General features: G+C 56.5%; 1 protein-coding gene across 2 annotated transcripts; it reads left to right on the plus strand.

The window, feature by feature from the left end:
- Positions 1-6,746: 6,746 nt before the first annotated feature.
- On the plus strand, positions 6,747-11,316 carry LOC138065688 (folate receptor gamma-like). 2 transcript variants are annotated; one of them, XM_068930952.1, is made up of 5 exons: positions 6,747-7,060; positions 8,505-8,669; positions 9,416-9,604; positions 9,988-10,123; positions 10,428-11,297. In XM_068930952.1, the coding sequence occupies exons 2-5, from the start codon at positions 8,532-8,534 to the stop codon at positions 10,748-10,750; spliced, it is 786 nt and encodes a 261-aa protein (XP_068787053.1). In that variant the 5' UTR covers positions 6,747-7,060; positions 8,505-8,531; the 3' UTR covers positions 10,751-11,297. The 2 variants fall into 2 exon arrangements, with proteins under 2 accessions (XP_068787053.1, XP_068787054.1); XM_068930953.1 differs by lacking the exon at positions 9,988-10,123 and having other exon boundaries at positions 6,824-7,060; positions 10,428-11,316.
- The last annotated feature ends 4,066 nt before the right edge of the window (positions 11,317-15,382 follow it).

The following is a 15,382-nucleotide window of genomic DNA, read 5'->3' on the forward strand; positions in this document are numbered from 1 at the left end:
GAAGCACGTCTCCCAGGGGGAAACAAGCCTGCTGGTCTGGGTGGGACAGGGGCTTTGTGTAAATGGAGCAAGCAGTGTGTGGGTGGGAGAGGTGCAGCCTTCTCTCATGGACCCCAAGAGAAGGAAAACCCACCAACAAAACTGCTTTGTGAGACGCCTTCAGGTAGAGCCCTTTGCTCCCTGGACACGTCACTGGTTCTCGTGGGGCTATTGTCATGCCTGTCAGTGAGAGGAATGTTTTTGCCTGCTGCAAGCAACTGCAGAGCCCTGTAGGCTGCCAGGTGAGGTGTAAGCCTCCCCAAGCCTGTATGCCAATTCCTCCCCGTGCTGGTCAGGACTGATGTGAGGTTTGTCTCAGGCTGCAGAACTGACTGTGCTGAGCGTTTGGGGCTTTGATGCCAGAGAGGTTCGTCTTGATGCTCCGCCTGCTTTTTCTTGATCTGTAGCTTCTCATTCTTTCCCTGTGTCATTGCATTAGGATTCCCGTGCATTGGGGATTTTTTGGGGGGTGGGGGAGGGGGTTTCTTCAGCTTTCACTTGTGATATCCCTTGGGCTATAGTGATGGGCAGTGCCTGCTGACAGATGGAGAAGCTAGCCGTGTGAGCAGAGTGGGCAAGTCCGTGCTCGTGCTTGGGCAGGGATCGTGGCTTGCCTGCCCCAGACAACTTCTGCTTTAGTGAAGCTGTGCTGGAGATGAGACACCTCTCAGGAGAGGAGGCTGATCAGGTCAGTGGCCCATCAGTTCTCACGGGTGAAGTGCACCTGCTGCGCCCTGAACTGAGCCAAAGGGCCAACACTAGCCCTCCCAGGCACCCAGCCACGTTTCACGTTGGCTCGCTTGTTGTGTGAGTTTGCAAAGAGAAGTTATCCCTGGTGGACGCCTCTCCTGAACTTGTTCTCCCTTCCACCTTTGTGCCCAACGAGGGCCACAAATGGCAGACACCAGCCAGCCTGGCCAGGGCACAGCCAAGCTCCTTGGGAGACCGCGTGAAGTACTTGTGTTCCCTGTCTTGCAATACGTGGGTTGTATGTGTACAGTGTGCTGGGCAGGGCAAAGAAAAGTGCCCGGCAGGGCTGGGAGGTGCTCAATAAGGCCTTAGGCTGTGAAGGAATGAGATGAAAAGGAGCTGGGAGAGCCTCCTGGTGAAGGGGCCTGTAGTCATGGTGCAAGGCTGTAATTGGCCTGTGCAAACAGGGACCGGGCTCCCGCATATGCTGTGGACTCCAGAAGGTGTGAGTGACAGTAGCCTAGAAGAAACCTTCCTGGGTCTCCTGGGCACTGTCCCCTAGGCATGGGCCTAGGAGGTGGGGGTGAGGCCAAGCCCCAAGCACACAGCTCACAAGGTGGAGGGGGGGCCTGGTAGGTGGGGTGGGGGAGGGAGGGAGGGAGGAGGACATGAGATGCCACCCTCACCCTGCCAAGAGTGGGAGCTAGTTCAGGTGCTGTGGCCACAGCCTCCCCCTTGGTTTCCTTTCTGTAGGCTCCAGGACCAGCCCTGAACTAGGGGAAGGTCAGGGTGCCGTTTCCTCTGCTACCAAGCATGCCTGAGTTTGCATCGGTCCTGGCTCTGGTGGCTCTGTTGGAGTGACCCCTGCAAGCCCCTCTGCAAGCATGCTGGGCAACAGTGCACGGCGGGGCAGGGCAAGGGAAGGAAGGGTTCCGCTGTGGTGTGTGTCTCTAAGCCCACTGTGGGGACAACTGGGACTTGCATCTCTCTCCTGCTTCGTGGCCCTCCAGGGACTCCTTGGTAGACTTGTTAAATAGCTCCAGCTCTCTGTCTGCTCTTAGGCAGCTGATCCCTCCTGCTGTGGCTCCATAGCTACCTTTCCAGCACAGGACTGCTGTTCCTGGCAGGAGCAGGGCACAGGGGAGAGCTTCGGGGTCAGGCTGCCCCCCCCCACACACACACACGCTGTGTCTTTGGGGGTGGCTCGGGCTGTGCTATGGAGTTGGTTGGGGAAAGGAGCCCTGTTGTATTCTGCTCTTGCTGCTTTTCTTTGCCTCTCCTTGCAAGCAGAACGCAAACTCCTGTGAGCTTCACAGCTTGTTCATGATGCTGTCCGGGAAAGTGAAGTTATCCATCAAATAGAGGGACAAGGACAAGGCTGCTGCTCAGGGCGAGGGATGCAAACCTGTAGCCAATCTGCAGCCTTTCTTGAGAGTCTGGAATGCTTTTTCAGGAGCCAGGGCAAGAGGAGTGGTGCAGCTGCCCTGCCCTGGCAGAGCTCTGTGACCCACTGGGTGCAGTGGGAAGGCAAGGAAGGGTCCAAGCGTTGCAAGTCTGACTCCCAAATGCTCCCTGCGCTGGAGCTGTTCTCTCTATTCGTGGACGGCACGAGGATGCCAAGAGCCGGGAAACCATTGCTGGGCAACAGCTGCTGAGCCGAAGCCCCCATCTGAAACGGAAGTGGGAGAAGCGGGTAGGGCCACTGCACTCGAGATCCTGAATTCCTTCCCAAAGGCACGTTGTGCTGTCCCTAGAGGCAGCCTGGCACACGTGCCTTTCCCAGACCAGCTGCCGAGTTCTTCATTAGAAGAACCACCCCACCACCCCACCCCCCGCCCCCTGACCTTCCCAAAATTCACCTCCCCAGCAATGCTTCTTGCCATTGCCACTATCCAGGGCGCGCATGCTGGGCCTCCCTGCACACCCTGCAACACTCTCGGAAGAGCACACGCTGCAATGAGTGCTGTTCTTCAAGGCCTTGGCTCCGTCCCTAACGTGGGGCACCTCCAGCCCTGAGCAGGTGTTGAGCCTTCAGGTGTGCTGGGGTTGAGAGCAGAGCTTCCTCCCGAAGGGCGAGGAAAAGCCCTGAGCAGAGTGCTGTTGTAGTGCTGGCAGTCACACTCGCCTTGGGTCCCCTGCCCCATCCTCTGGCCCGCTGCTAGTCATGAGTACGTCTGAGGAGGGGGAGGGATCCAAATCCCGTTGCAGAAGGCGTCCCCTGGTTATGCCTGGGGCCCCGCTTCAGAGCGGGACGGTTGTACTTGCTCCCAGGTGCCCAAGTCCCAAGTGTGACTTCCCCCAAGTCCCAAGCTGCAGCATGAAAGCAAGCAAGCAACTGACTGAGCAGCGGTGAGGTTAGCTGTGATCCCACAGATCCTCTTGCACCCCCTCCTGAGAAACCGGCGTGCTCCAATACCTCTCTCAAGTGCCTGTACACCAGTGTACGCAGCCTGGGGAATAAAGAGGAAGAGTGAAAGACCTGTGTGCAGTTGCAGGGCTCTGATCTCATTGCAATTACAGAGACATGGTGGGATAGCGCGCATGCCTGGAATGCTGTCATGGATGGCTCCAGGGAAGGACTGGTTGGAGAGGGGAAGCTTGGGGGCAGTCTTGCCTACAGTGACCACGAGATGGTGGAGTTGAGGATGCTGCGAGGAGGAAGCAGGGCAAGAAGCAGGACTGCAGTGCTGGGCTTCAGTGCGCTGGAATCACTTGGACCCTAGGTTTCCAAGGAGTTGTACTTCTTACAGTCTCATTTCCCCGCCTGCCAGTGAAAGTCTCTTCCAATCTTCTTTCCGGAGTCGGTGGACTCTTTCCCTCTGATTGGTTCATGGCTACGTGACCTAGTTCAAGTCACATCCCAGGATTTCAGTAAAGTTACAGAGACAAATATTCCAGTGATTACTTGCACTTGTATTAACATTACCTACAGATATAAAATCACAGCGGGTTCCCATGCAGACACATCCTTGTTGTGTGAGATACACACGGGCAGTTTCAGGAGTTTCATCAGGATGTATTTCAAAATGACAGACATTTTGTTCAGCATCAAGACAACTGTCCTGGGCCTTGATAGTATTACTCTCACAGATAAATCCCCGTTGCTCTCGCACGACACACGCGCTAACATCGGCCGCTTGCCATTTGTCTCCATTATTTAGGGCCCGCGCTCCGTGTTCTGTTGGGTCCAGCATAGTTCCATTGTGATTCCATCCCAGCGCAAGGATAGGGTATATAATAAATACGGAAGCATTGCGTGTCGTTAGGACAAAAGCCGTGGCCTTATTACTGCGAGGGTCATAAGTAAAAATGTGTGGATTCTCTGTAATGGGTTGAGGCAAAAAACATCATGAGCACGTAAGCAGTAGGCCCAGCCATCCCATGCGATGGCTTACTTCTCTGGTGGATGGTTGCTCACAACCCGCTTGACGTGCCAATGGTGTATCCTGTTTTCTTCCCTGAAACCTTAACAGCAAAGAACAAACATCTTGAAGCAGTGTATGGTCCCTCCTGCTTTGGTTCTAATTCAGACTTTTGTGAAAACACTCTAATCAAAACCTCCTCTCCAGGCAATATATCATGCCCCCATAGTGTTGGTGGAGTGGGTTGGTACCATCAGGCTTGTTTGCTAAAGGTTTCAAATCTTTCTTGCACAGCTAGTACATACTGAGCCAACCGCTCCCCTCCGTCCAATAGGCTGGTCTTGGTGGGCATACAGGTTCCCAGTGCAGTTAGAGGTCTCCCAGCAAGAATGTCTGCCCCTGTTAAGCCTATGGGCTCTTTTGGAATACTCCAAATATCCCATGGAGGTAAGTTTCGGGCTTCTGGCCCTTTTAGCCCTCTGGGTACACAGATTTCTGCTAATTTCTCTTCCAAGGGCCTGTTCTTCCTTTCTACCTGTCCCAAGGCCTGGGGACGATAGCGGGTGTGTAATTTCCTTCCTATCCACAAAGACTTCTAGAGGACAGACTTGCCTCAAAGAGAGGCAACGTTGGCCTCTTCAGGGACCTTCCTGGAAGCATGCCATGGGTTAGGGCTCTAGAAGGAAGAGGGGTCCAGGAGAGCTGGTCAGTATTCAAGCATCACTTCCTCCAGGCTCAAGAACGGGGCATCCCTCCGAGCAAGAAGTCGAGCAAAAGGGGCAGGAGACCTGCTCGGACGGACAAGGACGTCCTGACAAAACTCCACGGTAAGCAGGGGGTGTACAGGAGGTGGAAGCAGGGGCAGGCCACTTGGGAGGAATACAGGGACGTTGCCAGAGTGTGCAGGGCTGCGACGGGGAAGGCCAAGGCCCGTGTGGGATTAAAGCTGGCTAGGGATGTCAAGCACAACAAGAAGGGCTTCTTCTAAGACATCATTAACAAAAGGAAGACTAGGGGAAAAGTGGGCCTGCTCCTGACTGGGGCAGGGAGCCTGCCTGGCGACAGAGGGCCCAGCGAAGGCGGAGATACTGCATGCCTTGTGTGCTTCAGTCTTCAGTGCTAAGGGCAGCCCAAGGCAATGCCGGACCCAGGAGCCCAGGGAGAAAGGGTGGACAAAGGAAGACTTTCCCTTGGTGGAGGAGGATCGGGTTAGAGATGACTTAGGCAAACTTGACACCCACAAAACCATGGGCCCTGCTGAGATGCACCCACGAGTGCTGAGGGAGCTGGCGGACATCATTGCTGGGCCACTCTCCATCGTCTTTGGAAGGTCATGGCAATCAGGAGAGGTGCCGGAGGCCGGGGAGAAAGCAAACGTCAGCCCAGTCCTCAGAAAGGGCAAGAAGGAGGAGCCAGTCAGCCTCACCTCCATCCCGGGAAAGCTGATGGAACAGCTCGTCCTGGAGGCCATCTCTAAGCATGTGGAGGACAAGACGGTGATCGGGAGCAGCCAGCATGGATTCCCCACGGGGAAAACTATGCTTGACCAACCTGATAGCCTTCCCTGATGGGACAAGTGGCCAGCAGCGGCTGTTGTCTCCCTCGACTTCGGCAAGGCTTTTCACACTGTCTCCCATCCCATCCTCATAGGCAAGCTCAGGAAGTGCGGGCTGGCGGAGTGGGCGGTGAGGTGGACTGAGAACTGGCTGGATGGCCGAGCTCAGCGGGTTGTCATCAGTGGCACAGGGTCTAGTTGGAGGCTGTAGCTAGCGGTGTCCGCCAGGGGTCAGTACTGGGTCCAGGATTATTTAACTTCTTCATCAGTGACTTGGATGAAGAGACAGAAGGCCTCCTCAGCAAGTTTGCTGTAACATCCCACCCCCCACCACACTGAATTTCAGCCCCAACAGGAGGACCCAGAGCAGCAGTGAAGGCATGCGTAAAACCCCAGCAGAAGGGGAAGAAACGAGGAAGTGTACGCATAACAATTTTAACTGCATTATTATTGTTGTTGTTGTTGTTGTTATGATTGAGACCTTTTTTTGCTGTGGAGAACTATTTGTTCGTTTCTTTCTGTTTTCTTTCTTTTTGCAGTAATAATTAGATCTGGACTACTCGGGATTGCTTTGTTGGACTGTTAAGATCTCAGTTGCACTGACAATAACTTCTTGGCTTTCTATATGAGGTGTGTCCTTTCTGCCCGCAAGCAAGACTTTGAGTGTCATGATGCTCACAGCATTTTGAAGCCGGGTGGGACATCATCGGGCAGGGGGGTTCGGCACACCCCAAAGTCACTGCCCCACAGTCGCTGGGCTGAGTCTTCCCCCCGGGAAGGAGCACCCGGAGCACGAGGTTAGGTGTCCCTGACGGGATGTGCCGGGACAGCGAGAAACGTCCCTGTCGTCCGCCCCAGGGCAGCCGGCTCACCACAGCTCACCTGGGGGTGGGAGGTCCCCAGGACACGCTCAATCCCAAACCCCACAGACAACTTGCATGAAGTGATGCAGTGGAGGAGGGGAAAAAAAAGAACGGAACACTTTCGATAGGAAATGCTGGGCTTGTGGCTAACAATTATCTCCCAGGAACAAGCCTCCCGAGTTCCGGCAGTTTCATGACAGCATCGTTGCAGTGACCAGCAGTGTCCACACACAAGCCAGATATTAGAAATTCCTTGGAAAGGAGTAGACGACAGGGCAAGAAGGGCGTCATGGGTCTGGGATACTGCTGCAGTTGAGTCTCCTTCGCGGAAGGCAAACAACGTGCCACAAGACACGAGCAGACCGAGACTCTCCAGCATGGGAAAGAGGCAGCTGAGGGGAGATGCGATAGGGGTGACAAAGGCCCAGAGAAGATGAGTGGGGAATAATTGCTCACTGTTGCTTCCAACGCGAGAGCGAGAAGCATGAGAAACGGAAACAGCTCCCGGCTGCTTCAGAGCGACCATCTCGAGGCCGATCTTCACGCACCAGGTAATGAGACGGTGGAAATCACGAAGACAGGGTCTTGTGGAGCTGAAAGCGTTCATGAGTGCCACCTAGAAAGATGAGCTCCTCAGGCAAGTGGGTTCATCACCAAAAACCAGGGCTGGGATTGCAGAACCTGTGTGGTTTCAGAGGGAAGGTTCTGCCTGTCAGCTGCAATGGGCTAGGGGCTCCCCACACGGCTCTTGTGATCAGACGTCGCTTTCAGGTGGAGAGTGGAGGAAAGAGGGCTTGCTACGAATGGCCAAGGCTGATCAGGGCCGTGTCTTTCCAAAGAAACTACTAGATTGTCTCCCCAGGCCAGAGGGGGTGGCTTGCCAGAGGAGCTGGGCGGGCACAGCTGCTTGTCGCTAAACCACTGCTCCTCAGCTGAGGAGCAGTGCTGCCAGGAGGTAAACCTCGTTAAGCATCTCACCCAAGGACTTCCAAGTGCCAGCACCTGCATGGGAAGGCTCTCCTATTAAACTGACCCCAGGAAGCTCCTCTCCTGAGTGCTTCTAAGGTCTCTCAGAGCTCTTGGGGGCTCTTGGTAAGTTGCTTGCTTCTGTCTGTCTAGTTATGAGGGGGATTAGTAAGCTTCCTTGCCCTGGGGGGTTTCTGCGCATGTTTCTTCAGTTTAATGCTTGCTCTTTTGTCCTCTGTGCCTTCCCACTGCTTTTAATGCTGCAGGCAGTTTGTCTGCCTTCTGTGCTTCCCAAAACATGTCTTACAAGTGGTGGTTCTGGAGCCTTACCCTGCCTTGCCAAGGACAGGGAGGGAGTAGCCTCCTCTTCCTGGAGGAGCATGAAAGACCTATGGGCCTCTGGGTAGGAAGGAGAGGCCGAGACACTTGAACGTGAAGTGGTCTCTTGTTGCTCTAGTCCCTCCTCCTTGGAAGGCCGTAGTTCTGGCCCTGCAATGGCTCTGAGATGCTGAGGCAGTGGAGCAAAGGCCTCTTTCTTTTGAGCCCTCACTGAAAACAAGGTGGGCCTCTTGCAGCTGGTGGTGCAGGCAAGGGCTCAGTGTGCTAGTGCTTCTCAGGGCCTCTTCTGAACCCCCAGCTAAAGACCCTCCCCAGGGAGTGATGCCCAGCTTGCATGGAGCTGGGGATCTGAGAGCTCTGCCCGTAAGCAGTGGGGTGGCTTAATGCCGGCAGGAGTGCAACTTGGATGGCTCTAACGCAGCCCAGTCTCGCTGATCACGGGGCCTTGTGGGATCTCGGAGGCTGACTAGCAAGCAGCCCCAGCAGTGACTGAGGAGATGGTGCCAGGTTGTCCAGGGGTAACACCTGGCTGGCCTGGCAGCCTTTCCCTGGAGCAGTGCTCTGTGTGTCCTGGGGGCTGTGAGGCACTAGCAACCTGCTGGTATGCTGCTGGCTGCCTTGCCTGCTCAGCCCCTCTGCTCCTGCTGCTCTTGCTGAAGCCTGTCCTCGGCTGTGGCCTTGCCTGTGCAGCTTTGCTCTTCTCCTGGCCCTGTGGAGATGGCAGCGGGGCAGGTGCTGCTTGTGCTGCTGGCCGCCTCTGTAGCGACTGCCACCAAGGACCCGCTGCTGAATAGCTGCATGGATGCCAAACACCACAAAACCAAGCCTGGCCCAGAGGGGCTGCTGCATGGCCAGGTAGGGTGCTGCTGTGCTCGTGATTGTTCCTGCCCAGCCATCACCCCTGCACTCTAGGAGATGCCAGGTGGCATTGTCTAGGTCCCCTCTGCCCACCTTCCCGCACCAGAGAGGCTGGTGTGGAGCTCTGGGCTTAGCCACCTCTTGCCTGGGGAAGGTGGCCTGTGCTGTGTAGGAGGCTGCCCGATTTGCCCCTTTCTTCCAGCAAAAGGCTACTGCAGATGGGCTGTGGGTCACTCCTGCCCCGGGTGGGGTGGGGGGGGTGGTGGGGGGGGGGAGGATTTCCGGAGCTAGCTCAATTTCCACCCTGCACCCCTGCAGCAAGGAAGCCCCCTTTGCCCAAAGCTGGGCTACCTGAGATCCCAGTGAGAGAAATGGGGGCAAGACAAGGCTGTCTCTTCTGCTCCCTCTCTGTGTTAGAGCTCCTTCTTGCTCCTTGAGAGCTCTCTTCCCCTGGCCTGGGTGGGGACAGGGCTAACAGCAAGCCAGGGCCCAGCAGGAGGGAGCTCTTGTTGCAGCTCCCTGGTACTGACTGGGGGTGTGTGATGCAGGCTAGCATCTGGCCTTCCTGGTGCCCCTCCTGCTCTCCCTCAAACTCCGCCTTGCTGCAGCCCTAAACCCCGCAGTCTGAAGGGCCCATGCTGTGGCTGCTCACGGGCTCTTGCTGGAGGCAGTGGAGGGAGCCTGTGACTGTCTGGAGCTGCTGCCTGGCCTTCCTGATGGGCCTGTCTCCTGCTCCGTTGCAGTGTTCCCCCTGGAAGGACAATGCCTGCTGCACAGCCAACACCAGCTCGGAAGCGCACAAGGACCAGTCCTACCTCTACAACTTCAACTGGAACCATTGTGGGGTGATGCCACCCAAGTGCAAGCGCCACTTCATCCAGGACACGTGCTTGTATGAGTGCTCACCCAACCTGGGGCCCTGGATTGACAAGGTAGGGCTCTGCCCTGGCCCGGAGGAAGGCAAGGGGCCCTGTGCTGCTGCCATGCTGTGTTCTCAGCTGGTGCCCTGGCTGCTATGCTGTGGCCCACCTGGCTGTGGGCTGGCATGGGTGCTCTCCAGGCATGCTGAGCCTTTCCACCTGGAAGGTAGACTTCCACAGGCTTTTGCTAGCCTCTGCTTAGGCACACAGGTGGCTCTTGTTGCAGGTATGTCTGCTGGGACTGGAACTCCTTGGGGGAGGGGGTGGAGGAGGGGGGTCAGCCCTGGAGGCCAGGGGAAAGGGCTGGAAGGGGATTGAGATGGACCTCTGGGGTGTGGCAGGTGGCTTAGGTGTGGAGGGCCACCACCAATGGGTGTGGTTGTCTCCTCTGGGAGGCTGACAGCAGCTGGCGTCGGGAGAGGATTCTGCACGTGCCGCTCTGCAGAGAGGACTGTGAGGAGTGGTGGGAGGACTGCAAAGACTATGTCACCTGCAAAGAGAACTGGCACAAGGGCTGGAACTGGGCCACAGGTTAGTGGGCTCCATGGAGCAAGCCTTGCCTCATGCTGGCCAACAAAATGGCCCTGGAGGGGTGAGTGCTGCCTGCCCAGTGGCCCAAGCCAAGACGCTGGGTTGCTCGCAGCTGGCTTGGGGGCTGCAGGCTAGGTGGTGGCCCAGCCACCCTCCACCAGCTGGAATGCCGCAGTGGGCTGTGGGTGGGCTGTCCCCTGGTGGCCCGCTCCTCTGGGTGGAAGGGAAGAAGGAAGGAAGGAAGGAAGGAAGGAACTGCAGCGTGCTCCCTCAGGAGGGTCTCTCTGGGGCTGTCTGTCTGCAGGAACAAACCGCTGTCCTTGGGGCTCCGTGTGCAGGCCCTTCTCCCGAGTCTTCCCCCGCCCAGCAGACCTGTGTGAGAAGATCTGGTCCAACTCCTACAAATACACCACCGAGCGCCGGGGCAGTGGGCGCTGCATCCAGATGTGGTTTGACCCTGCCCAGGGAAACCCCAACGTGCTTGTGGCAAAATACTATGCTTGGAAGAGGAGAGCGTCTCCTGCTTGGAGGACGAACGCGACTCCCGCCGAGCCTGGCAAAGCGGCACGGGCTCTGCCGTGGCCTGCCCTGCTCCTGCTGCCTCTTGCCCTCGTGATGCTCCCCTAGGCACCGGGGAGCTCTTGGTGCTGTGCATGGTGGGCGATCCCTCTGACAGCTCTCCCAAGGGCCTTCACTGTGGCCATGCTGAAGGAAGGGGCTGCGCAAGCTGCCCTCCAGAGGAGCTGGCATGGCTAACGCTTGGGTCTGTCTGAACTGCTCGTGCATGCCAGTAACTGCTTGACATGCATGTTGTTGGACCTTGGTCCCTGCCTCTGCTCAGAGTTACTGGTGGAGGCCCCTGTGTCCCTGCCCTCCTCAGGTAGCACTTCCCTCCCTCCTCCCTGCTGTAGGCTGTGTTGCTCCTTCAGCACAGCTCTTCCCACCCCAGCCTTGCCTTCTCCTCTCCCCTAGACAGGTTCTGACAGTTGTGCTCTGGCTTGGCAATGATTCTTCATGGCCCTCAGTTGAGCTCTGGGGCTGGGTTTCTCAGGCTCCTCTCCAGCTTCCCTGAAGGGGGGTGGTGGGGTGGGGTGGGTGGGGAGGGGAGAACAGAAGTCAGCCTTCTGAATCAGCCTTGCTTTCCTGGAGCTGAAATAAAACCATGACCCCTGTGAAGCACGTCTCCCAGGGGGAAACAAGCCTGCTGGTCTGGGTGGGACAGGGGCTTTGTGTAAATGGAGCAAGCAGTGTGTGGGTGGGAGAGGTGCAGCCTTCTCTCATGGACCCCAAGAGAAGGAAAACCCACCAACAAAACTGCTTTGTGAGACGCCTTCAGGTAGAGCCCTTTGCTCCCTGGACACGTCACTGGTTCTCGTGGGGCTATTGCCATGCCTGTCAGTGAGAGGAATGTTTTTGCCTGCTGCAAGCAACTGCAGAGCCCTGTAGGCTGCCAGGTGAGGTGTAAGCCTCCCCAAGCCTGTATGCCAATTCCTCCCCGTGCTGGTCAGGACTGATGTGAGGTTTGTCTCAGGCTGCAGAACTGACTGTGCTGAGCGTTTGGGGCTTTGATGCCAGAGAGGTTCGTCTTGATGCTCCGCCTGCTTTTTCTTGATCTGTAGCTTCTCATTCTTTCCCTGTGTCATTGCGTTAGGATTCCTGTGCATTGGGGATTTTTTGGGGGGTGGGAGAGGGGGTTTCTTCAGCTTTCACTTGTGATATCCCTTGGGCTATAGTGATGGGCAGTGCCTGCTGACAGATGGAGAAGCTAGCCGTGTGAGCAGAGTGGGCAAGTCCGTGCTCGTGCTTGGGCAGGGATCGTGGCTTGCCTGCCCCAGACAACTTCTGCTTTAGTGAAGCTGTGCTGGAGATGAGACACCTCTCAGGAGAGGAGGCTGATCAGGTCAGTGGCCCATCAGTTCTCACGGGTGAAGTGCACCTGCTGTGCCCTGAACTGAGCCAAAGGGCCAACACTAGCCCTCCCAGGCACCCAGCCACGTTTCACGTTGGCTCGCTTGTTGTGTGAGTTTGCAAAGAGAAGTTATCCCTGGTGGACGCCTCTCCTGAACTTGTTCTCCCTTCCACCTTTGTGCCCAACGAGGGCCACAAATGGCAGACACCAGCCAGCCTGGCCAGGGCACAGCCAAGCTCCTTGGGAGACCGCGTGAAGTACTTGTGTTCCCTGTCTTGCAATACGTGGGTTGTATGTGTACAGTGTGCTGGGCAGGGCAAAGAAAAGTGCCCGGCAGGGCTGGGAGGTGCTCAATAAGGCCTTAGGCTGTGAAGGAATGAGATGAAAAGGAGCTGGAAGAGCCTCCTGGTGGAGGGGCCTGTAGTCATGGTGCAAGGCTGTAATTGGCCTGTGCAAACAGGGACCGGGCTCCAGCATATGCTGTGGACTCCAGAAGGTGTGAGTGACAGTAGCCTAGAAGAAGCCTTCCTGGGTCTCCTGGGCACTGTCCCCTAGGCATGGGCCTAGGAGGTGGGGGTGAGGCCAAGCCCCAAGCACACAGCTCACAAGGTGGAGGGGGGGCCTGGTAGGTGGGGTGGGGGAGGGAGGGAGGGAGGAGGACATGAGATGCCACCCTCACCCTGCCAAGAGTGGGAGCTAGTTCAGGTGCTGTGGCCACAGCCTCCCCCTTGGTTTCCTTTCTGTAGGCTCCAGGACCAGCCCTGAACTAGGGGAAGGTCAGGGTGCCGTTTCCTCTGCTACCAAGCATGCCTGAGTTTGCATCGGTCCTGGCTCTGGTGGCTCTGTTGGAGTGACCCCTGCAAGCCCCTCTGCAAGCATGCTGGGCAACAGTGCACGGTGGGGCAGGGCAAGGGAAGGAAGGGTTCCGCTGTGGTGTGTGTCTCTAAGCCCACTGTGGGGACAACTGGGACTTGCATCTCTCTCCTGCTTCGTGGCCCTCCAGGGACTCCTTGGCAGACTTGTTAAATAGCTCCAGCTCTCTGTCTGCTCTTAGGCAGCTGATCCCTCCTGCCGTGGCTCCATAGCTACCTTTCCAGCACAGGACTGCTGTTCCTGGCAGGAGCAGGGCACAGGGGAGAGCTTGGGGGTCAGGCTGCCCCCCCCCCCCCACACACACACACACTGTGTCTTTGGGGGTGGCTCGGGCTGTGCTATGGAGTTGGTTGGGGAAAGGAGCCCTGTTGTATTCTGCTCTTGCTGCTTTTCTTTGCCTCTCCTTGCAAGCAGAACGCAAACTCCTGTGAGCTTCACAGCTTGTTCATGATGCTGTCCGGGAAAGTGAAGTTATCCATCAAATAGAGGGACAAGGACAAGGCTGCTGCTCAGGGCGAGGGATGCAAACCTGTAGCCAATCTGCAGCCTTTCTTGAGAGTCTGGAATGCTTTTTCAGGAGCCAGGGCAAGAGGAGTGGTGCAGCTGCCCTGCCCTGGCAGAGCTCTGTGACCCACTGGGTGCAGTGGGAAGGCAAGGAAGGGTCCAAGCGTTGCAAGTCTGACTCCCAAATGCTCCCTGCGCTGGAGCTGTTCTCTCTATTTGTGGACGGCACGAGGATGCCAAGAGCCGGGAAACCATTGCTGGGCAACAGCTGCTGAGCCGAAGCCCCCATCTGAAACGGAAGTGGGAGAAGCGGGTAGGGCCACTGCACTCGAGATCCTGAATTCCTTCCCAAAGGCACGTTGTGCTGTCCCTAGAGGCAGCCTGGCACACGTGCCTTTCCCAGACCAGCTGCCGAGTTCTTCATTAGAAGAACCACCCCACCACCCCACCCCCCGCCCCCTGACCTTCCCAAAATTCACCTCCCCAGCAATGCTTCTTGCCATTGCCACTATCCAGGGCGCGCATGCTGGGCCTCCCTGCACACCCTGCAACGCTCTCGGAAGAGCACACGCTGCAATGAGTGCTGTTCTTCAAGGCCTTGGCTCCGTCCCTAACGTGGGGCACCTCCAGCCCTGAGCAGGTGTTGAGCCTTCAGGCGTGCTGGGGTTGAGAGCAGAGCTTCCTCCCGAAGGGCAAGGAAAAGCCCTGAGCAGAGTGCTGTTGTAGTGCTGGCAGTCACACTCGCCTTGGGTCCCCTGCCCCATCCTCTGGCCCGCTGCTAGTCATGAGTACGTCTGAGGAGGGGGAGGGATCCAAATCTCGTTGCAGAAGGCGTCCCCTGGTTATGCCTGGGGCCCCGCTTCAGAGCGGGACGGTTGTACTTGCTCCCAGGTGCCCAAGTCCCAAGTGTGACTTCCCCCAAGTCCCAAGCTGCAGCATGAAAGCAAGCAAGCAACTGACTGAGCAGCGGTGAGGTTAGCTGTGATCCCACAGATCCTCTTGCACCCCCTCCTGAGAAATCGGCGTGCTCCAATACCTCTCTCAAGTGCCTGTACACCAGTGTACGCAGCCTGGGGAATAAAGAGGAAGAGTGAAAGACCTGTGTGCAGTTGCAGGGCTTTGATCTCATTGCAATTACAGAGACATGGTGGGATAGCGCGCGTGCCTGGAATGCTGTCATGGATGGCTCCAGGGAAGGACTGGTTGGAGAGGGGAAGCTTGGGGGCAGTCTTGCCTACAGTGACCACGAGATGGTGGAGTTGAGGATGCTGCGAGGAGGAAGCAGGGCAAGAAGCAGGACTGCAGTGCTGGGCTTCAGTGCGCTGGAATCACTTGGACCCTAGGTTTCCAAGGAGTTGTACTTCTTACAGTCTCATTTCCCCGCCTGCCAGTGAAAGTCTCTTCCAATCTTCTTTCCGGAGTCGGTGGACTCTTTCCCTCTGATTGGTTCATGGCTACGTGACCTAGTTCAAGTCACATCCCAGGATTTCAGTAAAGTTACAGAGACAAATATTCCAGTGATTACTTGCACTTATATTAACATTACCTACAGATATAAAATCACAGCGGGTTCCCATGCAGACACATCCTTGTTGTGTGAGATACACACGGGCAGTTTCAGGAGTTTCATCAGGATGTATTTCAAAATGACAGACATTTTGTTCAGCATCAAGACAACTGTCCTGGGCCTTGATAGTATTACTCTCACAGATAAATCCCCGTTGCTCTCGCACGACACACGCGCTAACATCGGCCGCTTGCCATTTGTCTCCATTATTTAGGGCCCGCGCTCCGTGTTCTGTTGGGTCCAGCATAGTTCCATTGTGATTCCATCCCAGCGCAAGGATAGGGTATATAATAAATACGGAAGCATTGCATGTCGTTAGGACAAAAGCCGTGGCTTTATTACTGCGAGGGTCATAAGTAAAAATGTGTGGATTCTCTGTAATGGGTTGAGGCAAAAAACATCATGA

Source organism: Struthio camelus, chromosome 1, assembly GCF_040807025.1.
Source record: "Struthio camelus isolate bStrCam1 chromosome 1, bStrCam1.hap1, whole genome shotgun sequence".
NCBI classification, from domain to species: domain Eukaryota; kingdom Metazoa; phylum Chordata; class Aves; order Struthioniformes; family Struthionidae; genus Struthio; species Struthio camelus.

Bases quoted from the DNA above. Each gene is read 5' to 3' on its own strand.
- LOC138065688 (XM_068930952.1), top strand. From the start codon at position 8,532: ATGGCAGCGGGGCAGGTGCTGCTTGTGCTGCTGGCCGCCTCTGTAGCG. The intron at 8,670-9,415 runs GTAGGGTGCTGC...GCTCCGTTGCAG, and splicing joins AGGGGCTGCTGCATGGCCAG to TGTTCCCCCTGGAAGGACAA. The intron at 10,124-10,427 runs GTTAGTGGGCTC...GTCTGTCTGCAG, and splicing joins GGGCTGGAACTGGGCCACAG to GAACAAACCGCTGTCCTTGG.